This window comes from Ipomoea triloba, chromosome 4 (genome assembly GCF_003576645.1).
Source record: "Ipomoea triloba cultivar NCNSP0323 chromosome 4, ASM357664v1".
NCBI lineage: Eukaryota > Viridiplantae > Streptophyta > Magnoliopsida > Solanales > Convolvulaceae > Ipomoea > Ipomoea triloba.
Genome location: NC_044919.1, coordinates 13,779,202 through 13,799,948, shown reverse-complemented (window position 1 = coordinate 13,799,948; position 20,747 = coordinate 13,779,202). Strand labels below are relative to the sequence as shown.

At 34.9% G+C, this 20,747-nt stretch overlaps 3 protein-coding genes across 3 annotated transcripts; 2 read left to right on the top strand and 1 right to left on the bottom strand.

The window, feature by feature from the left end:
- Window positions 1-1,490: 1,490 nt before the first annotated feature.
- LOC116015847 lies at window positions 1,491-2,745 on the bottom strand. Its single transcript, XM_031256015.1, has 2 exons — window positions 2,415-2,745; window positions 1,491-2,311 (listed from the first exon to the last, which is right to left on the bottom strand). The coding sequence occupies exons 1-2, from the start codon at window positions 2,743-2,745 to the stop codon at window positions 1,491-1,493; spliced, it is 1,152 nt and encodes a 383-aa protein (XP_031111875.1).
- Window positions 2,746-4,148: 1,403 nt separating this feature from the next.
- On the top strand, window positions 4,149-8,961 carry LOC116015846. The gene is made up of 6 exons (XM_031256013.1): window positions 4,149-4,245; window positions 4,806-4,937; window positions 5,247-5,845; window positions 5,954-6,247; window positions 6,337-6,438; window positions 8,776-8,961. The coding sequence occupies exons 1-6, from the start codon at window positions 4,149-4,151 to the stop codon at window positions 8,959-8,961; spliced, it is 1,410 nt and encodes a 469-aa protein (XP_031111873.1).
- Window positions 8,962-10,764: 1,803 nt separating this feature from the next.
- LOC116015533 (nuclear poly(A) polymerase 1) lies at window positions 10,765-20,529 on the top strand. Its single transcript, XM_031255633.1, has 13 exons — window positions 10,765-10,895; window positions 10,981-11,649; window positions 12,287-12,364; window positions 12,445-12,552; window positions 15,569-15,631; window positions 15,718-15,876; window positions 16,076-16,189; window positions 16,278-16,340; window positions 16,461-16,790; window positions 17,694-17,858; window positions 18,231-18,986; window positions 19,899-19,975; window positions 20,075-20,529. Exons 2-13 carry the CDS (start codon window positions 11,521-11,523, stop codon window positions 20,118-20,120), a joined length of 2,088 nt encoding a protein of 695 aa, XP_031111493.1. The 5' UTR covers window positions 10,765-10,895; window positions 10,981-11,520; the 3' UTR covers window positions 20,121-20,529.
- The last annotated feature ends 218 nt before the right edge of the window (window positions 20,530-20,747 follow it).

The window sequence follows — 20,747 nt, the reverse complement described above, 5'->3', positions numbered from 1 at the left end:
AATTGGAATGGTGCATTTTAGTACATAGTGTGGTGCGTTTGAATACATGATGTGGTGCGTTTTATTACGTATGTTGGTGCATTAACTGTGTTGTGGAATGGTGTGTTTTAATACGTCGTCTGGTGCACATTAACACATTGAATGGTGTGTATTTTAACACATGTGTTTCTAATAAGTGTGGTGCATTTTAATACATAGAATGATGCATATTTTAGCACATGTGTTTCTAATATGTGTAAATAGTGTATGCTTATAATCTGACATGAGGCACGATGTGGTACATTTTAATACGTAGAATGATGTATTTTATTAAGTATATTGATGAATTTTAAGTAAATAGGTGCATTTCGTATATTGTGCGGAATGATGTGTTTTATCGGTCCTCAGGTGCGTTTTAGTATGTAGAATGGTGTGTTCTGTAACATATATATATTGCGCGTTGATTTGATGAGTTGATATGATCTAATGGCTGAAAATAGGCCGCACGAACACACCTAATGACCAGGCCACACCTGATCATGACTCTATATGTATGTATGTATATATATATATATATATATATATATATATATTATTATAATAAAAAACTCTCAATAGTCAAATAGTAATGCAAAATAACATTAAATAAGAAAAACTATAGTCATCACATCATAATAAAACAAACTTTAGTCATCAAAATAAGGTCACTTAAGCCATATTGTCATCAAAATATAACATATTGTTAATGATTCATTCATTCAATCCTTCAAAGTCATTCAACCCTCCATATCAAACTCATCTTCTTCATCACACAAATCCAAATTGTCAAATTTGATAACTCCATCATCCTCAAATTCTTCTTCATCTTCTTCATCCACTAGCTTATACTTGGAAACCTTTTCCTTTCCCTTAGACCTTGATGAACTCCCAACCTTCTCTTTTCCTTTTGAAGTATGCCTAAGAGAATAAGGAGTCTCATTTGCACCCAAAAATTTGGCAATTTCACCTCAAGTCAATCCATCCCCATCTTCAAACACCAACTCATCATTAGCATCCTCCAGGACACCAACCATTCATTAGCAAAATCAATTTGATCTAAACTAATTGGATCAATGGTATCTCGCATTTCTCATCGTCGCCTCAATGCCCTATTATACTTAATGAATACCAAATCATTAAGGCGCATGTGTTCAAGGCGACTCTTCCTTTTCGAATGCAACTGAAATATTTAAAATGAATTAGTGCTTAAATTTGTTATAATTGGTAATTAATAACTTAAAAATATTAAATTGACTAACTTACATGCTCAAACACACTCTAGTTCCATTCACATCTCGATGCACTAGTTATGAGACTAAGAATCGTAGTCGCAAATTCTTTTAAATGGGGAGTTGAGGCCCCAAAAGAAGTCCACCAATCAACTGTAAAATTTGAAAATTATTCAAAGTTTGCATTTTGCAATAGTTTTATTATAAAAAAATTGTAAGCTAAATTGTCTAAGAAGCAAGAACCTAGAGCTTTAGAATCGAGTTTCTTCTTAGCAACTGCCAAGCCAAATAAGCAGTCCCAACTTCCCACGTAGTCACTTCCTCGATAATTTTCTCATGCAGATCAATATCTGGAACCAACCTCTCTAAACATTCATAAAAGCCATTAACAACTTCTCCCGAGTGAACTGATGGAGCAATCAGTGTCTCACTCCTATACCGAAAGTAATTAGGATTCAAGTAGTAGGCAGCTGCATGCAATGGTTGACGAAGCTGGGAACTCCACCTTTTGTGTATGATTTCAAATACTTTCTTGTACTTGCTAGAGTTGTTGAAAACCTTTTCAATTGCTTGCTTTGTGATCTCCATTGCAGGATAAATATAGCCCATTGATGGCTTAACATCCCCATCAACTAACCGAAGTGTTCTAATCAATGGACCACCTATTTTAAGTGTTTCTAGAATTGTATTCCAAAAGTTTGGCATTTGAACAATTCTAGAACACTCTTTTCCTGCCTCTTCTTTGAAGTAAGAGTAAGTGACAAATTCTTCTGACTTGAACAATTTTCTCAAATTGTTCTTCTGCTCGTGAAACCTCTTGAAGGTCAAGAATGCTGTAGCAAATCGAGTCTTAGCAAACTTGACCAAATCACGCTTTTCGGTATACTTTCTCAACCAATTCAACAGCTTTGTCTTCGAATGGATGTACACCGACAGTTTCAAAGCACGCTTGTATGCCATTGAAAAATGACGAATCTCAAAGATGTCTTTGAACATCAAATTGATGCAATGAGCAGCGCATGGCGTCCAATACAAACTCGGGAACAACTCCATTAAATCCTTGCCTAAATGATGTCAATAATTAATAGTTAAAAATTTAAACATTTAAAAATCTTAAAGTATTAATACAAAAGCCAAAAGGATACAAGAACAAATATTTAAACATACCAGCTCGCACATTCTCTGAAGCATTGTCAGATATGACTTGCACAACATTATCCTTCCCCACTTGATTGACAAAAGTTTCAAACTCTAGCATTTTGTTAGCATCCATCGTGTCCTTGCTAACATCTACCGACTCAAGGAAATACGATCCAAGTGAACAATTAACTAGGACATTAATAAATGCACGACCTCTTCTATCTGTCCACTTGTCCATCATCAAAGAACAACCATATTTATTGCACGTCTCCTCATGTGGCTTGAACAACTCCTTAACATGCTCAACCTCCTTCTTAAGATATGGCACTCTAACTTCATGATAGGAAGGTGGCTTCATTCCCGGCCCATGTTGTGCAACACACTCAAGAAAGCCTTGCAAGCTTTTAGTGTATTTAACACAATTAAATGGTAGTCCGGCCTCATACATCAACCGTGAAAATTACACCATAGCTCTCTCCCTCAACTCCTTCTTGCATGCCTCCAATGTTACACTCTCACTGCCTTTTGACCTTTTCAAACTTTAGTGTTCCTTTGTATTAAAATACAAATCCATGGGGCCTTTAATGGATTTGTTAGAAGATCCCAAACTAATTCCTATTCCGGAATTCCCCGCCATCTCCTGAAAATCCATACTTTCATCACTTTCTTCATCAAATTCAAACTTTGAAGGAACACCCATTGTCGTCGTTGAACTCATTTCCTCCTTTCTTTGCTTCTTATTTAACATAAATTCCTTCATTGCATCTCTAACAATTTGAGGACATTTTTTACACCCCATAACATTTCTATTCCCTCCAATAAGATGCAATTTATGCCAATATATTCCACCCTTGGTTATTTTGTCACAATATTTGCAATGCACATGCGTAGTGCCTTTATCCACAACCATTGTACCATGGTCCCATCCAGGATCTTGATTTTTTGGATTTGACATTATGGTAAATGATAAATTTTACCTAAAAAATTACAAAGTATTCAACAATTATGGTACATCATACATGAATTTAAAATATTAATTATAATAATTTAACAAGTCACAGCTTATGAACTTAATTTAAAGAAGAAAAAAAAAAACAGAGCTCAAGGTTTAAGCTCATTGCCCACACTGCCTCAATGCCTCACTTTCAACAAATTCACAAACTTTAACATATATACTTATATAATACTCCCTCTGTCCCATTTTACCTGTCCTACTTACTATTCATTGGTCAAATTAACTCTTTCTTCTTTGTTTATTTTCTTTAGTAATTTTTACTTATTTTTAAATTTGATTTTTTTGTGTTTAATAGTATTTTTAGTGTAGTTTCTAAATATATAAATTTTGTATATTAACACTAAACTTAATAATATGAAAAATTGAATTAAAAATAACTTCAGTCAAGCCTCGTTAACCGAATCAGACACATAAAATGGGACGGAGGTAGTATATATTAATGATATACATTATACACATACTTAAACAACACTTAAGAAAAAAAAAAAAAAAAAAGCTCCCAGAGTCCAAACTGCCGAGTGCTCTGCTCAATACTCACTGCCTACTACGGCTGCGTCACTTTCTAATGATCAAAGTCATCAAACAGGTGTCCACACTCCACAAAGCCACAAACTCCAACATATATACTTATATATACTCAAACACTTAATTGACTTAAGAAGGAAAAATAAAAATTAAAAAAAAAAAAGAAAAAAGAAGAGGTTTACCGGAGCAGAGTAGCCGCAGGCCCGCAGATGCAGATGTAGATGGTCGATGATAGCTTCGGGCTCGGGGATGGGCGTCCTGCGTCCGGTGATGCGGTGAGAGTGAGAGTCGAAGACAGTGAGAGGCAAAGAGATGACAGTGAGTCGTGATGAAGGGTTTGCTGACTGCAGTCGCGATGAAGGGTTTTTGAGATTTTTTTTTAAAATTAAAATTGACCATTGACTCGCTTTGCAAACTAAAGCAACACTTTTTTTCGCTTGTCGCTTCGCCGCTTTTCGTGGGAAAGCGCAAAAGGCGCTCGCTACTTCACGTAGCTGCGCCTCTCTTAGGCGAGGCGATTCCTGATCGCCTCGCGTCGCTTTTGAAAAGTTTGGCGACTTCTAAGCTTCGACGTACAGTTCAGGCACCCACCAGTTGAAAGGCTAAGTTTCCATTTGTCGGACTGTCAAACAGTTGTGTTTGAGGATGATGATAGCATAGAAAATATCCTTAATAGGCCGACTATAAATCAAAGCATGTTTACCGCCTGGTTTGATGCTAACAAGAAATATGAGTTCACTAAGGAGTTGACTTATATTGACATGCCGAGCAAATTTGTATGGAAGAAGGATATTAGAGAATGACGTCCGTTGGACGAATATTTATCGTACCTCTGGGAAGTGGTGAAATATATTACTTGAGATGTCTGTTAAATGTAGTCTGTGGTCCTACCAATTTTGAAGACATTAAGTCATTTCAGGGTGTCATATACCCAACTTTTAGAGATGCATGCTATGCTAGAGGGCTGTTAGATGATGATAGAGAATACATTGACTCAATAAATGAAGCAAGTAATTGGTCTACTGCCCAAGCAATGAGGAAATTGTATGTCATATTACTAACCTCAAACTTGGTGAATCGCCCTGAGAACGTGTGGAATTAAGTGTGGAATCACCTGTCAGAGGATGTACAATTTAACAGACGAATACATTTGCAAGAAATGAGTAATTATATAATTTTTGGCTATTCATCTTTAATATTTGAACTCTAATATTCATTCAAACTTTTTAAATAAAAATTGCTCTAACATTTCCACTCTCTAATTGCGGATTTGTGTTTGTTTGATGATGAGAAGAAAAATTTTGGATTGATTGGAATAGAGCGTTTGTTACAGTTGTACAACAAGTCTTTGAAAGATTATCCCCAAATGCCAATTCCAAACTATGATGATGGATTGCGGGTTGATAACCGTTTGTTATTTGATGAGCTCGCCTATGACCGTCAGGCTTTAAGACAAGATAGTGAGAAGATGGAAAGGCAATTAACTGATGAGCAAATAGTCGTATACCATACAATTCTAAGTGATTTACAACAACAAAACGGTGGTTTGTTCTTTGTTTACGGATATGGAGGTACAAGCAAAACTTTTGTTTGGAAAGCACTATCTGCAAAAATACGGTTCCAGGGTGATATCGTCCTAAATGTAGCATCTAGTGGTATTGCCTCATTGCTATTACCAGGAGGTCGAACTGCACACTCAAGGTTCGCCATACCAATTGCAGTTAATGAGGACTCCACATGCAACATTAGCCAAGGAAGTCACCTAGCGGAATTACTTATCAAGGCCAAACTAATAATATGGGATGAAGCACCGATGATGCACAAACACTGCTTCAAGTCACTAGATAGAACTATGCGTGATCTCATGCGCTTTAGCAATCCTCTTAGCAGTCACAAGACATTCGGGGGAAAAACTATGGTCTTAGGCGGTGATTTCTGACAAATATTGCCAGTGGTGCCTAAAGATTCAAGACAATATATTGTTTATGTTGCAATCAACTCTTCCTATTTGTGGGAATCATGTAAGGTTCTTCGATTAACAAAGAATCTACGTCTTAATACTATGGAAACAAGTGCTAATATTCAAAATATTGAACAATTTGCATCATGGTTAGCTGCTATAGGAGATGGAACATTAGGAGGACCTAATGATGGTTATACAAACGTCGAAATTCCTTCTGAAATGTTGTTGCCATCTTCTGGTGACCATATAGCCACAATAGTTGATATCATATTTCCAATGTTCAAGGATGGTGGTTGCCAGCAACAATACATGGAAAGTCGTGTTATTCTAACTCCAACACTAGATGTGGTCAATGCAGTAAATGAATATATGCGTGATTTGCATGTCGTTGAGAGCAAGACCTACCTAAGTTGTGACACTGTTTGTAAGTCGGATTCAATAAATAGTATCCTATATGGCTATATGATATGCACACTCCGGAATTCCTAAATGGGTTGAAAGCTTCTGACATACCAGACCATGCTTTAACTTTAAAGATTAGATCTCCGGTAATGTTGTTGAGAAATATAGATTACTCAATGGGTCTCTGCAATGGTACAAACACTACTACAAAAATACCTTTTAACGTCGGTTATTTTGGACATACGACGTCAGTTTTTTTCCGAAGTAGTTCTAGCAGACGTTATTAATAAATTATAAGATGTCGGTTTTAAAAAACCGACGTTGTATCTCTTCTTTGTAAAAAAATATAAAGATAAGGCGTCGGTTTATTCTAAAAACCGACGCTGTATCTCTTCTCTATAAAAAATAGATAAGGCGTCGGTTTTTTCAAAAAACCGACGCCAAATCTCGTTTTAATTTTAAAAAAAATGTAAAAAAATAGCGAATAGCGAATGAATAAAACAACCTAATGCTCGTCTCCAAAATAAGTCTCAACAGCAAGCTATGAGTAATTACTTCAAAAGTAATTTAACTTGAGTTTTGGAGTCATACAGGACTACACTTTGGTACCACATTAAACATACAGGCCTAAAAGGATGAGAAAGAAAAGCATCAGTCAAAATGGCAAAGGGTATGGAGTCTTTACCTGCAAATTGAGTTGGTATGAGCTATTAAAAGAACTGGACTAAAAACTGCATTACATGGTCAATAGCTTCTCTACACTAGGAGCAGATCATGTACAAAAAAAAAGAAAAAAGTATTCATAATGATAATTGTTGGGCAGTACCCTACACTATAAAATATCATTGAGGCCAAAAATTGATTTGATAAATTATAAAAACAGAAAAACATTCCTCTTTTAGCAGTTGATCTCTTAAACAAATACTAAAATTCATTTGAAGAGAATTCTTGTAGGGCTTCGCATGTATATTTCCACAAAGAATGCAAGAGAACAAATTATTAAACTATACATACCGCAAGAACTTCACATATCACACTAAGGTTATATAGTTCAGTGAAAAGAGAATTATCACAGTTTAAGAAGCATGCTTCATAATGTAAACCAAGTGTAGAAATTAGCCTTGCAATCCCTTCATAGTGAGATTAGTTTTTTGAGGTGAAACATAAGCAATAAACCATGTAAATCATGCAATCCATAACACCTTTTTACAACTTCATATGAAGGGATTGCAAGGTATTTTTATAATTCCACAGGCAGCACCGCATCAATTCCACAGTATAGAGAGCCATTTCACAAGAAATAAGCAAGATCAAACATCCATCAGAACCAAACAATTGAAATACACAAGTTACTATTACCATTACCACACACAAAAAATGTTGACATTTTACAAAGTGGACTATAAATAGTTACTTACTAACAATAGTACTAATACTTGCAGTAAGGCCAAGACGACTTACTTCATAATCCCCAGCATAGTCCTGTAAAGTACCATCTTTTACTTCCAACACTCTGTTAATAATTTGCTTAATGAAGTATCGATAATGTGACACAGTAATCACAGTGCCCTTGTACTTTGTTATTGCCTCCTGCATGCATGCAAAACAACAAAATAATAAGAATCTATCTATTACTCAATACATTTTGGGATCAATTATTTCCTCCACTAACCTCTTCTTTCTTCGATCATATACCTGAACATAAAACAAATCCAATTAGAGATTTGTCATGTGGCACCTAGACAACTTCATTAACTGTAGCTCACTTGAAAAAAATCTTATAGTCAATTCTTCAAGCCATGAAAAGGAGATGTGAACAAATCACAAAGGCCAAACAAGATTCAGAAGCAGGAAATTTTTCATCATCAATGTTGTTACATTTTATAACATAATAGTCAATAAAAGCATTTTTCTCTCTGCATACATATGCAGTTCATATAGGACCACAAAGAAAGTGTTGGTTCTGCTGGGGGAATGAGACAAACAGAGAGCATGTACCAATATATGTTATGCACTTGAACCAGACCTCAAACCAACTTCATATGTTGAGAAATGTGCCCATTCACTCAGTTTGAACATCCATCTTTAAAAAAAAAAAACAAAACAAAAACAAAAAAGTTATGTACTGTTAAAACCTAAAAACCAAGAATCTTTAAGGAATGGTGTTATATTATAACAATAAGCAACAACAATAGAGTTCTCAATGAGCAAAAGTAATTTAATTAGTTCTCACCTACTGGAAACCTGCTTATCAGTGAGGAACCCTCCCGCTACACCAGCCCATGGAAAAGTTCAGGCCGATGAACAATAGATCAAACTATATATATAAGAAAAAATAGGGGAGGCATAAAATCATCCAAAAACATTGAGAAGGTAGATCCTAGTACCTTGAGACCTATACTCAGCAGCTTTTTGATGGAAATCATTGGCTACAATCCTAGCGCCTTGATTTTTGGCCTGAGAATGCGCAATGCTACTTGCAGTGTACTCGAAATCAAGGTCCTCCTTCCCAACAGTCGAATTGGGAAACTAGCCATGATTTTACCTCTGCAATTCAGCTCGCATCTAAAGCACTACTCCCCTTGGTTGCTTCCGTCGATACTGAAGAATCGCTTACGCCCAACAATTACATGAAATTGTTTAGGAAAGAAATCACAAGCAGCGGCTGAGGAGGCGCTTACCGAAAGAGGCCGTCGCGTATGTGGTTGCTGTGGTCGCGATTGGCAGTGGCTGCGGAGGTCGCGATAGGCAGCGGCTGGGCGAAGAGAAGAGAAGAATGAAGAGAATAATAAAGAATAAGGGATTATATTAAACCCTACCCTATAATAAAGAATAAGGAATTTTATCTTTTTAAATAAACATAAACGACGTCGGTTTGATATGAACCGACGTCATATTTTAAATTTTAAAATTTTAAAATTAAAAAAAAAATTATTACATACGACATCGGTTATTTAAATAACTGACGTCGTATGTTATTATTATTTTTTATTTTTTTTATTTGTGTATGACAAACGACGTCGGTTATTTAATTAACCGACGTCGTATGTTATTATTATTTTTTATTTTTTTTTCGCGTAAGAACCGACGTCGTATGTTATTATTATTTTTTTAATTTTTTTATTTGTGATTTACAACGTCGGTTGTTTGTATACAACCGACGTGATATGGTTTTCTTCACTTTTAACGTCGGTTTTTCAAAAAACCGAAGTTATATGTCCGATGTTATATGTTGTTTTTGTAGTAGTGAAGACTTATCACTACTAGGTTATCTGATCATGTTGTAGAAGCAAAGATTGTCACTGGGCACAATGTTGGGCAAGTAGTCTTGATACCAAGGATGTCAATGACCCCCACTGATACAAGATTGCCATTTAAATTTCAAAGAAGACAATTTCCTCTAATGCTGTCATACGCAATGACTATCAACAAAAGTCAAGGTCAGACTTTAACGCATGTTGGGTTACTATTAAGAAAATCAGTTTTTGTTCATAGTCAACTATATGTTGCTGCTTCAAGGATTAACAACCCTTTAGGGTTAAAATTTTTAATACCCAATCAAGGTGGAGAGAGTAGTAATTATACTACGAATGTGGTGTACCATGAAGTTTTTAATAATTTGTAAATTTTTTTGTCTTAAATAATAAATTGCTTTAATAATCTTTTGGTATCATTTATTACATTACAGCAAATTCAAATAAATTATATTACATAATAGCATTAGTTTCATTCATGCAACGTACGGGTATAATACTAGTAATGTCACTATAGTCGTCCGATAAAAAGTGCAAAAAACTCAATACTCCCATATTTGTTATTTTGTTTAACTTTAGGGTGTGGCTGGTAACCCGTAAAATGACTTCCGGAAAATGTATTCCGAGTTTTCTGTGTTTGGCAACGTCTGGAAAATGTGGTCAACGGAAAATGTTTTCCGTTGACCAAGGAAAATCAGTTCATTTTTTTCGGAAAATGACTTACGGAATTTTTTTCCGTAAGTCATTTTACGGAATTGCCAGAATAGCTGTTTCGTATGTTTTCAACCAAAATCAAGCCATATCACTCATGACCATGGACCAAGGAGGTGGAGAAACCGCCGAAAACTTTGCTACATTTTTTTTTTAATTTTTATTTTTTTAATAAATTCTATTTTTTTATTAAATACCATTATTTTAATAACTATTATAATTTTTTATATTTTAAATAAAACAATTACAATATTTAATTATACAATTCTATCCATTTTCCAGAAAATGAACCAAACACACAAAGACAGTTTTCCATAATACATCCAAACACTGGAAATGAAACTGTTTTCCAAAAAATGACTCATTTTCCAGAAAATATTTTTTAGAAGTCATTTTCCTACCTTCTAAACGGACACTTAGGTGAAATATAATACGGAGTATTTCTTTTTGTGGAAGGAGGCGAGTAGATAAATAGGTGGACCGGGTCGGCGGCTCTACGCTATCTAACTCGTACAACGGCTACAAGTGGTTTGCCCACGGGGCCCCTATCTTCTCTCAGCAAGCATATCTCTTGCCCTATTTACTGCCATCTTCTCCTCCGTAAGCATATTTACTATACGGTTCCCTTCCTTCTCCGGGTACGTATTTACTCCTCTATAAATAATCTCTATGCAATTGATTTTCTTAATTTTTTAATTTTATTTTCATCTTTGCTGATATTAGGATTTTGATTGCGTAATCGATCAATCCAAGAGGTTATCCAAGGCCGCGAACTCCAGATTACGGCGTCGTACTGGCCGATCGAGATAGCGGCAGCTTTCACTATATACGGTTACTCTTTTCGGTTTCGGTTTTGGTTTCTGAAGTGGAGAGAAAGTTGGATGAGTTGTTTTAGAAATCAAGAAAAGAAAAGAAAAGAAGGAAGTGCCTGAAATTTAGGGTTTGTTTTTGGAGGCAATTCTTTTTGTAGTTTATCTTGTTTAATTGTATCATCTGTATTAATGAGAATTTCTGGCGGATTCTGAGGAAATCCCTTAAAATTTACTTTTTCCGAATCTTTGTTTTTGTGTTTTTGGTCAGTTGTGTTGAATTCTTGAAGTAGAGAGCACAAAAAATTGTGTATTTGATTATTGATTGAAGGTTGATTTTTGTTCTTGATTGGCAATAAAAGAAGAGTGCGTTTGTGAGGTATTGTGTTTTGCAGTTGGAGAAAAAATAAAAAATAAAAATAAAAACTATTATTTGTGACTTGTTATAAAGGAGATGATGGGTAGCACTGGGCTGAGTGAGTCAGCTAATGCAGCTACTCGCACAGTTTATGGAGTATCAGAACCAATTTCTACTGGTGGCCCGACTGAGTTTGATGTGGTGAGGAATACCGAATTGGAAAAGGTTTGTCCTTTGTTTCTATTAGTAATTATGGTATTTTTTGCATCCGGATGTGCTTTGATTCTTATCTTACGGAAGAGTCTTAGCATATTAAGTTTGTTGCATATGGAAATTAGGCTTGATTAATTAAAAAAAATAATGAGAAATACCAAGTTGCAAACCCTAGGGCTAAGAAATATGAAGCATAAGCTTTGAAATTGTTCATCAAGATTAAAAAAATAGTTAAACCTTTGAAATTTGTAAAATATGAAGAAAATTAAAGGATTTGACACACATGAGCAGCATAAAAGTTTTTAATAATTTGTCTCGGTCATTTCCTTCCCTATTTTTTGAGAACTGAAAATTGGCTTGCAAGTAGCATTACAACTTTTCCTGAGGAACACTTGATCCTACTAGGATTCAGGGGATATGGAGTACTAGGTTTGAAATATGATTGTTCATTGGTGTTATTTACTTATTCTCATCTTAGATAAAAAAGAGTGTCTGTTTATTGGTGTTTTTCTCATTTGAGATAAAAGGAACAGGGCGTAGTCTACCTAGCTTATTCTGTTTGATAACTTCCAATCCAAACTAGGCATTAATGGAGATTATGGACAGAATAAGCTTGATGGCCAATTTCTGATAAAAGGTTTCTAATCAGTTTCTTGTAGATGCTGGATTGTATGAAAGTCAGGAAGAAGCCATTAGAAGGGAAGAAGTCCTTGGAAGATTGGATCAGGTTACTTTTTTTCATTTGAATTTAGAGTTGTTGTTTCTACAAAGTGATGAATAAGCTTCTAATTGTAGAGAGTTCAACAGATTGTAAAGAAGTGGGTGAAAAATATCAGTCATGCAAAAGGTCATAGTGAACATCTGGCACAGGAAGCAAATGCAAAGATTTTCACATTTGGTTCATACCGGTTGGGGGTATGTATTGTACAAAGCTTGTTTTTGCTCTTGTGTTTGCTTCCTTTCTCGAGTTAACTAGCATGAATAACTTTTGGTGGTTTATTTATTTATTTATTTCTGTAATTGGCATTTCATCATTTTGCATACTAATAACTTCATTTACAATCCCAGATTCTGGTTCTAAGTTTCTTAGGTATAGGTTTTTAGATAAATTTATTCTTTCACTAAATAAAACCAGCCTATAATAGTTGATGTTTAGAGCATTATTTATTCCATACTGATTAGTAGTCCTGTTTCCCTAAGCATCTTTAACACTTGTATTGCAGCGTTATAAGTCTGGTCTACACTTCCCTGCTATACTTGTTATTAACCTATTTGTTCAATTTGAATTGCTTATTCATGATTTAGAATTATACGAATTCAAGAGGACAGTGCATTGGATATATAATATGAGCAGGCTCTACTGTCATTTTTTAGTTGTTTGAATGAACTATGTATTTTTCTTATGAAACAATGCGATAATGTCTGAAGCTTTTGGCTGCCTCTCCTGTTTGACTTTGGGTATGTCTTTTCCACAAGTTCTTGGACAAAAAGATACAAGTAATCTACCCCATTGATTTGATACATAAATTTCAAGTTGTATGCTGTAAATATAGCTTGAAGATGTTTTTTCCCCTTTCCTACTACCTTAGTCCCCTGTTTTTCATGTGGGAAAAAAGGATAGGTAGATCTTTGTTGTTGGAGTTAGTTTGGTTTGTACCCTTATCATACTTTCAATGGTAAACCAATAGATATAGAGGTTTTCTATTTAGTTATCAAATATATATGTGGTTGAAATCCAATGATGTTCTTGGAGGAATATCACGTTTCCCAAATTCTCTTTCATCCTTCACATGATTTAATAATTGGTGACCAGGGCTAATGGGCCAAAAAGGCTGTTGTGAATCTATCACTGATGGAATGGTAGTTGCACAGTGAAGTTGCATGATAATTGGTGCTTTATATTTCTGTTAGTTTCTCTTTGTTTCTATAATTCTTGTGAATTGTGACATCTAGTCTTTTGGAAGAAGCACTTTTAAGCCATATGGACTGTTGACATGCAAATTCTCTTCACTTGGCTTGGTTTAGACTCTTAGGATGCAGGAAGATCATATTACTGTGACAGTTTATTAGTGGCTGTCTTCCTTATCAAAATAGTGAAGAAATTGTAAATGGTACTACATCTGTTTTGTTAGCGATTAGGCTATTAGTGGTGAACAAAATGCTATTGTTAGTGTTGGAGTTGGGGCTATTTCTAAAATTGCTGAAGACTGTGGGCCATTCTAACTAGGCATAGTAGAACAGTAAGTTAATGAAACATCTTCTAGAACCACCTATTTACTCATGCGAAATTAACCAAATTCCATTATTTTAAAGAAGTAAAGACTAAAAATTGAACACTTGTGAAAGTGAAAAGTTCACAACCACCCACACTATTTTGTAAGACCGGAATGTGAAGTAAATTGGATATAATCATTTCACCTACTACTACATGACATCTTAAAAAGTTACTAATACTCATTACCAAGTACCAACATCTGTATCCTTGTGAAATTTCAAGAAATGATACTTGGTTTCATGATTTTTTAACTTTAATATTAGTTGTTCTTTTGCAGATTTTTGAGGACAGATTCCATCATTTGAAGTAGATGCTTACTGTTTTTATCTATGTTATTATTATTTTATGTAATTTCTGTATACCCCAATTTCTAGAATGATTTAGAAGCAGCATTTGATCAAGACAATTTACTTGTATTGTTATCCTCTATTTTTCTTGTTGAATGGTTCCTTTATCTTTTATATTGGTTGATAATAAATTTAACTAGCTACTGAAAAATGAAATTCAAAAGGTTAGAGATGGGATTTTTTTTCCCCAACATTCCCTATCTCCCCATTTCCCAATTATTAGTGAAACCAAATTCCTTTCAAATCATCAGTTTTGGTTGAGTGAAACTGATTAATAGTAAAGATTTAGGGTTAAGGATTTCATCCTCATTGATTCCTAATATCTGATGGACTCTTATGGTACTGTTGAATATTTTGGAGATCGCTAATTTCAATTTAACATCATCCACCTTTTCGTTATGGGTGTTATACTGTTTTGAAGTTGAGATGCATTAGAGTTATGTGATGTTGTCTTTATTACTCAGAAACTGTATTTTGGGAAGGAATGTATCTGCACTCCCCTGTACGGCAGGTGATACTTTTGAAGGAGTTTCTAGGGAACTATTGGCCTATTGGATATTGCCAAGTAATTGCTATGTAGTAGCATGTATTGGGATGATTTGCCTGCTATGTGGGGATATTTGAGGAGTAACCATTTTAGTAGTATTGTCGTTCTTGCCTGAGTTGCATTCACCTGAAATTGAGCATTTTCTTTTTAGTGTTTAGAATCATTTAAAATTTTCTTATAACCCATTCTATTAGATTCATTGTTTTTCATTTGATATGTACATAGGTCCTTGTAAATTTCTAGTATACATGACAATGTTGTCTGCTTTTAGCAGTGGGATCACTAGTATGCTGTTTCCTATTGCAAAAGATTTTAAAAAGTATAAATTGAAAGAAAGCTTGCATGTTCCCTTCAGGCATTAGCCTTCTCTGATCTGTATTTATCCCTCTCAAATCGTTGTTACAATCTTGTAAGGATGATTACAATCAAAATGCTTTTATTTGAGGAAATTGGACTTTTGTGATCTTATTGCCATTACATAGGCCTTCCAGTAGATATTTTGTGTACAATGTTCCCTGTTGTTGAATTTTTATGTCATTGGAAGCAAAATATTCACTATTAGAATGGGAAAATAGATCCTGTTGAGAAAACTATTCTAAGGAACCAAAAACCTTGAAATCTACCCTTCCAATGTAAAGGGATGATTAACTTGAAAGAGGACAGAATTTTTTTTTTAATAATGAATAGAGAAAGGACATTTTATGTCAAAGTTGCTATAGGAGTAAGCTTTCTCTGTCAAAGTTTAACCTTTTCTTTTGATAGGTACATGGCCCTGGTGCAGATATAGACACCTTATGTGTTGGACCACGATATGCTACTCGAGAAGTAGGATAAGATTCTTGTATTTTTATACTTCCAAGTGTGCTTACCAGTCCAGAACTAGTAATTAATATCTTTTATCTGATTTGCAGGATTTCTTTAGTGAGCTTCATAAAATGCTCGCAGAGATGGATGAAATTGAGGAACTGCATCCTGTTCCAGATGCTCATGTTCCTGTGATGGGATTCAAGTTTAATGGAATATCTATAGACCTTCTTTATGCAAATGTGGCACTATGGGTTATCCCTGAGGTGCTTTCCCTGCCACATAATATATAATGTTTCCTTCGTTTTATGTATCTACTCTAATGATTTTATACCTTCTAATACTTCCTTTTGAGTAGGGATTTTCCTCTATATGAATTCTACTTGTTTACTTTTCTTTAGAGGATGTCAGTCTATTTAGAAGTTAAAATCTGTGTAGCACATTTTAACTATTTGTTTGTTGCAGGACTTGGATATTTCTCAAGAGTCCATATTGCAGGGTGTTGATGAGCCGACTGTTCGTAGTCTTAATGGATGCAGAGTTACTGATCAAGTTTTGCATTTAGTTCCTAATATTCAGGTGCTTGTGAGCTAAATTATTTGAAGTAACCTATGCTGTCTTAATCTTATTACTAATTACTAATGTGTTTCACTTTTTGCTCCTGTAGAGTTTTCGGACTACATTGAGATGTATGAGATTGTGGGCAGAGCGGCGTGGAGTTTACTCAAATGTGAGGAAGTCATTATAATCCTCTCTGAACTGTTTGCTAATGATCCTATCTGTATACGTGTTTGCAGTATGAAGTGTTGTATTTACCTATCTAAGCTAATGTTGCTCTCTGTATGACTAGGTTACTGGCTTTCTTGGTGGTGTTAATTGGGCATTGCTTGTTGCTCGCATTTGCCAACTATATCCTAATGCAATTCCTAGCATGTTGGTGTCTCGGTTCTTCAGGGTCTATAGTATGTGGCGCTGGCCAAACCCTGTTTTGTTATGTCCAATTCAAGAAGGATCTCTAGGACTGCCATATTGGGACCCTAGGAGAAATTTCAAAGACAGGATGCACCTAATGCCTATAATAACCCCAGCATATCCTTGCATGAACTCTAGTTACAATGTGTCCACAAGCACATTGCGTGTTATGACAGAAGAATTTCAGAGGGGAAATGATATTTCTGAGGTAATGTCAAGATTTCTATAATAATAATTTATTTTGCATTGCTAAAATGAATCTAGTTTTGATTGTAATGTATATTGTATTTGTTTGGGATTTGAATTGAGTACTGTCTTTTATCCTGTATTAAATGTTGTTCTAGATGTTCTTGGTGGAATCAAACACAAAAGCTCTGCATTTAGATGCTTCTTTGTGATATCAAATTTTCTCAGTGTTGTCTGACCTAGTCTGTTTGTCTTCTTTCTATATCCTTTCAAAGTGTTGAAAGAAACATAAATTTAAAATTTGTGTGGGCCCACATTTTTCTTATGTTTGCTTTAGGAGTTTGCAGATTAGTGTTAAATCTTTTTGGGAATTGGGAGTCTTGTTCAGTTTTTGTTGTGATTATTTCAGTTAAGGATGGATATTCATTATTATTTCATATTAAGGGTTCTGCTCTTTCACAATTTTTATCCATCTATGATGAACCATCTATTGAATGTTGGATTCTAGGTTGCTTCCGCATCAACACTCACATTAAAAAAGAAAAATAAATAAATAAAGAAAACTTTTAGTGTGTAAAATGGTTAGACATGTACTACATCTATATGCCTGCATTGTGCTGCATTTATGAAAGATGCTGTGGTTATTGTGATGTTCTCTATTTTGTTTTTTTTTTTTATAATAATTTTTTGCCAAGTTAGTTTATAGTTTCCACTGACAGGTTTATATTGAACCGATGCTTTGACAAATGTTTTTAATCTATATCTGCTGTTCTGTTAATTAGTACTTTAGTATATTGTTTTGTCCCCAATTTACTTGAGTGCTTAGGTTCAGCAAATTCTTTGGAAGTAGTTAAGATTGGCAATTTGAGAGTTATGATGTGTGCTGTCTTCACTGATTTATGTATTTATTTATTTTGCTGTATAGGCAATAGAAGCAAACAGAGCTAGCTGGGTGAACCTTTTTGAGCCTTTTGCCTTTTTTGAAGCCTACAAAAACTATTTGCAAATAGATATATCTGCTGAGAATAATGATGATATGATGAACTGGAAAGGCTGGGTCAAGTCTAGGATACGTTTGCTTACTCTGAAGGTTAGATTTATCTCTTAAATGTTTTTATTATATGTACCTCTATTGTTTTTCTTACTTTTTTTGCTCAAACAATGGATTACATACTGGAGATGGAATTAGTAAATGCCTTTGAACACACTCAAATGATAGGTGTATAAATCTCCATATACATGCTACTGCTACTCTTAACCAAGTTACAATACTCCCAAGAAACAGGGACTAAAAACCCTCTTTTAAGGAGGGACTAAAACTACCTCACCAGGATTTTGCTTCTGGTGAGGTTCCAACTCCCGACCCTTGACTCTTTTTAAGGAAGGATGTCCTTTATTATTATTATTATTATTTTTTGTATGTGTTTTACTTAAGTTTTTAATAGTTTTTCTATTCATCTAGATTGAGAGGGACACAAGCGGAGTACTTCAGTGCCACCCCTCTCCTGGTGAATTTTCAGACAAAGCAAAACCATTTCATCATTCTTACTTTATGGGATTACGCAGAAAACAAGGAACTAATCCTCAACAAGGTGAACAGTTTGATATAAGGTTGACAATTGAGGATTTTAAGCGTGATGTATATCAATACTCTTTTTGGAAATCAACAATGTTAATTCGTGTGTGTCATGTAAAACGAAAAAACATTCCTAACTTTGTCTTCCCTGGAGGAGTTAGGCCTGCACAACCTGCAAAAGCACCTGTTGCTACTAGACTGACACCTGTAGATACTGCTGTGACTAGAAAGAGAAAACAGGATGAAGTTCTTAGTAGTAGTGATGCAAGTTTGCCAGGTGAAACCAGAGAAGCAAAGAGATTGGAATCTGATGTTGGTGACACCTTGAGTAGTGTTAGACATGTGGAAAGCCATGTCGAGGTATCGATCAAAAGCAGATCACCTGTTGTGCCTTCACCAAGTGAAGCACCAGCAGAGAGACTTCTAGTCAAGCAATTTGTAGAACCAATTATTGATCAGCCAGATTCCTCTCAAGTTTTTGATGGGCTAGGAGATGATGAGTTGAAGGATGGAGGAGGCTGTTTTTTTGATCCACCAGAAGCTGCAGAAATGCCAGGGGATGAAGCAGCAAGTTCAGATAAAGGGGATGAGAATAGCAATTCTTGTGGTGCCGTGCGTGATGAGTGCCTGGAAGAGCTTGAGGTTTTTTCAGCTAACTTTATATACTTAATTTTTTGTTTCCTGAAAGATTCCCTTTACTGTTTTCTTTAATATGCCCTTGTTTCTTCACGTTAGACACTTGCCTTATATGGATTCTATTTATGTTTTGCTTCTTTTCCATCATTATGAAATACTTTCCTCTGCCCTGAATTTTTAGCCCCATTAGGGTTTGGCATGTACTTAAAGAAAAGCAAGAAAAGTTTATTTCCTTAGCACTTGGAGTCCTATACTTTAAGAAAAACAACATATGGTCCAGCATCCACCAAAGTGAAAGTTAAGGGTAAATTGGGAAAAATAAAATGATAGTGGTGTTTATTTTAGGAATTATGAAAGTATACACATTTTTGTTATGGACCAAAAGGGATGAAAGTAGACGAGGATGGTCCAAAAAGGGAAGTAAGACAAAAATGAGGGGGGTAGTATGTTAGTGGCTGTTTGGCTGCATGTAGTTTGTGTCCATACCAGGAAGTTTCAAGAACTTCAGGTATGTTAGTGGCTGTACCCTTGCTGTTTGTTCACTTTGTTGTTGTCTTAGAGACTGGTTTTGAACCATATCAGCTTCTTCCTTTTCACTGTTAGATGAGAATGACATTAACTTTGGCGTTTCTATTTTTAAATGTTCAACATTTATCCCCCTCCCCTCTGTATGCACTGTCTGAAGCTTACGTCTAAACTTCATTGAAAGCTCTGTCACCGTTATATTGAATTATGAAAATTTTTGTAAATGTAATATTCCCTTCTTCTGAATAGTCTCTCTGTAGCTTATGTCCAAACTTGAATACTTGATTGAACACTTATATTGGATTATGGAAATTTTGTAGCCATAATTGTGATATTGGATCCTTCTGACTGTTTTCGTTTTATATGTTCTCTTCCCCTTTGAACAAAACAAAGCCTGTAGAGCTGAATGCACCACCCTCCGGCATGGCAACCACATCAGCATTTATAGCTCCTCAAAAGCCAATGATAAGGTATTATATAACCCGAGTGAACCCAGTTAGAGATTTCCTTTATCATCCACTCGTGTCCAGTATTAACTTGTTTATTATAACTGGCTGGACTCTATACAGGTTGAATTTCACTTCGTTGAGGAGAACAACCGAGAATGGTGCCTAAGGCTGCTCCCGTTTTCTTCTAGCTTTTGGCTACCAGAGATGCTGAACACTCATCTCAATTTCTTGAAGCTGAATGGGAATGCTCACCTTTTATCTCAGGGCCTCCTTCAGGTGCCCATAAAATGATGTAAATTATTATCATTCTGTTATCAAATAATTTGTACCGACATCTTTTGTTATGGAACAATTGTATCAGTATGATGATGATATTTTAGTTTCGCTTCTATGTAAAATCTCCAACTTGAGGTGCTATGTTATCTAGGGACCAAACCTGAACCTCAGGGCTGTTCTTCATGGATAGAGTGGCCCATTTCTATGTAAAATCTCCCAACTTATGGCCGAAGTAATTTTGGTTTTCTATTTTTAGAAAGAGACATGGTAATAAAAAGTACTTCATCTGTTTCATTGTATTTGTTATGTTATTATTCATTAGTTAAATCAATTCTTTCTTCACTGTTATTTTCTTTAGTATTTTTAATAACTTTTAAATTTAAAATTTTGTGTTTAATAGTATTTTAATATAAGTTTTAAATATATAAATATTATTACTCATTTTGTCTCATTTTATTTGTCTTACTTACTATTTATTGGTTAAATTAACTCTTTTCTTTGTTTATTTTCTTTAGTA

Excerpts from the sequence above, each read along its gene's own strand:
- LOC116015847 (XM_031256015.1), bottom strand. The coding sequence starts at position 2,745 with ATGAAGCCACCTTCCTATCATGAAGTTAGAGTGCCATATCTTAAGAAG. Across the intron at positions 2,312-2,414 it reads TTCAGAGAATGTGCGAGCTG|GCAAGGATTTAATGGAGTTG; the intron begins GTATGTTTAAAT and ends GACATCATTTAG.
- LOC116015846 (XM_031256013.1), top strand. The coding sequence starts at position 4,149 with ATGGTCGATGATAGCTTCGGGCTCGGGGATGGGCGTCCTGCGTCCGGT. Across the intron at positions 6,248-6,336 it reads CACTAGATGTGGTCAATGCA|TATCCTATATGGCTATATGA; the intron begins GTAAATGAATAT and ends TTCAATAAATAG. Across the intron at positions 6,439-8,775 it reads CTTTAAAGATTAGATCTCCG|TGTACTCGAAATCAAGGTCC; the intron begins GTAATGTTGTTG and ends TGCTACTTGCAG.
- LOC116015533 (XM_031255633.1), top strand. The coding sequence starts at position 11,521 with ATGATGGGTAGCACTGGGCTGAGTGAGTCAGCTAATGCAGCTACTCGC. Across the intron at positions 15,632-15,717 it reads CACGATATGCTACTCGAGAA|GATTTCTTTAGTGAGCTTCA; the intron begins GTAGGATAAGAT and ends TCTGATTTGCAG. Across the intron at positions 17,859-18,230 it reads TACGTTTGCTTACTCTGAAG|ATTGAGAGGGACACAAGCGG; the intron begins GTTAGATTTATC and ends CTATTCATCTAG.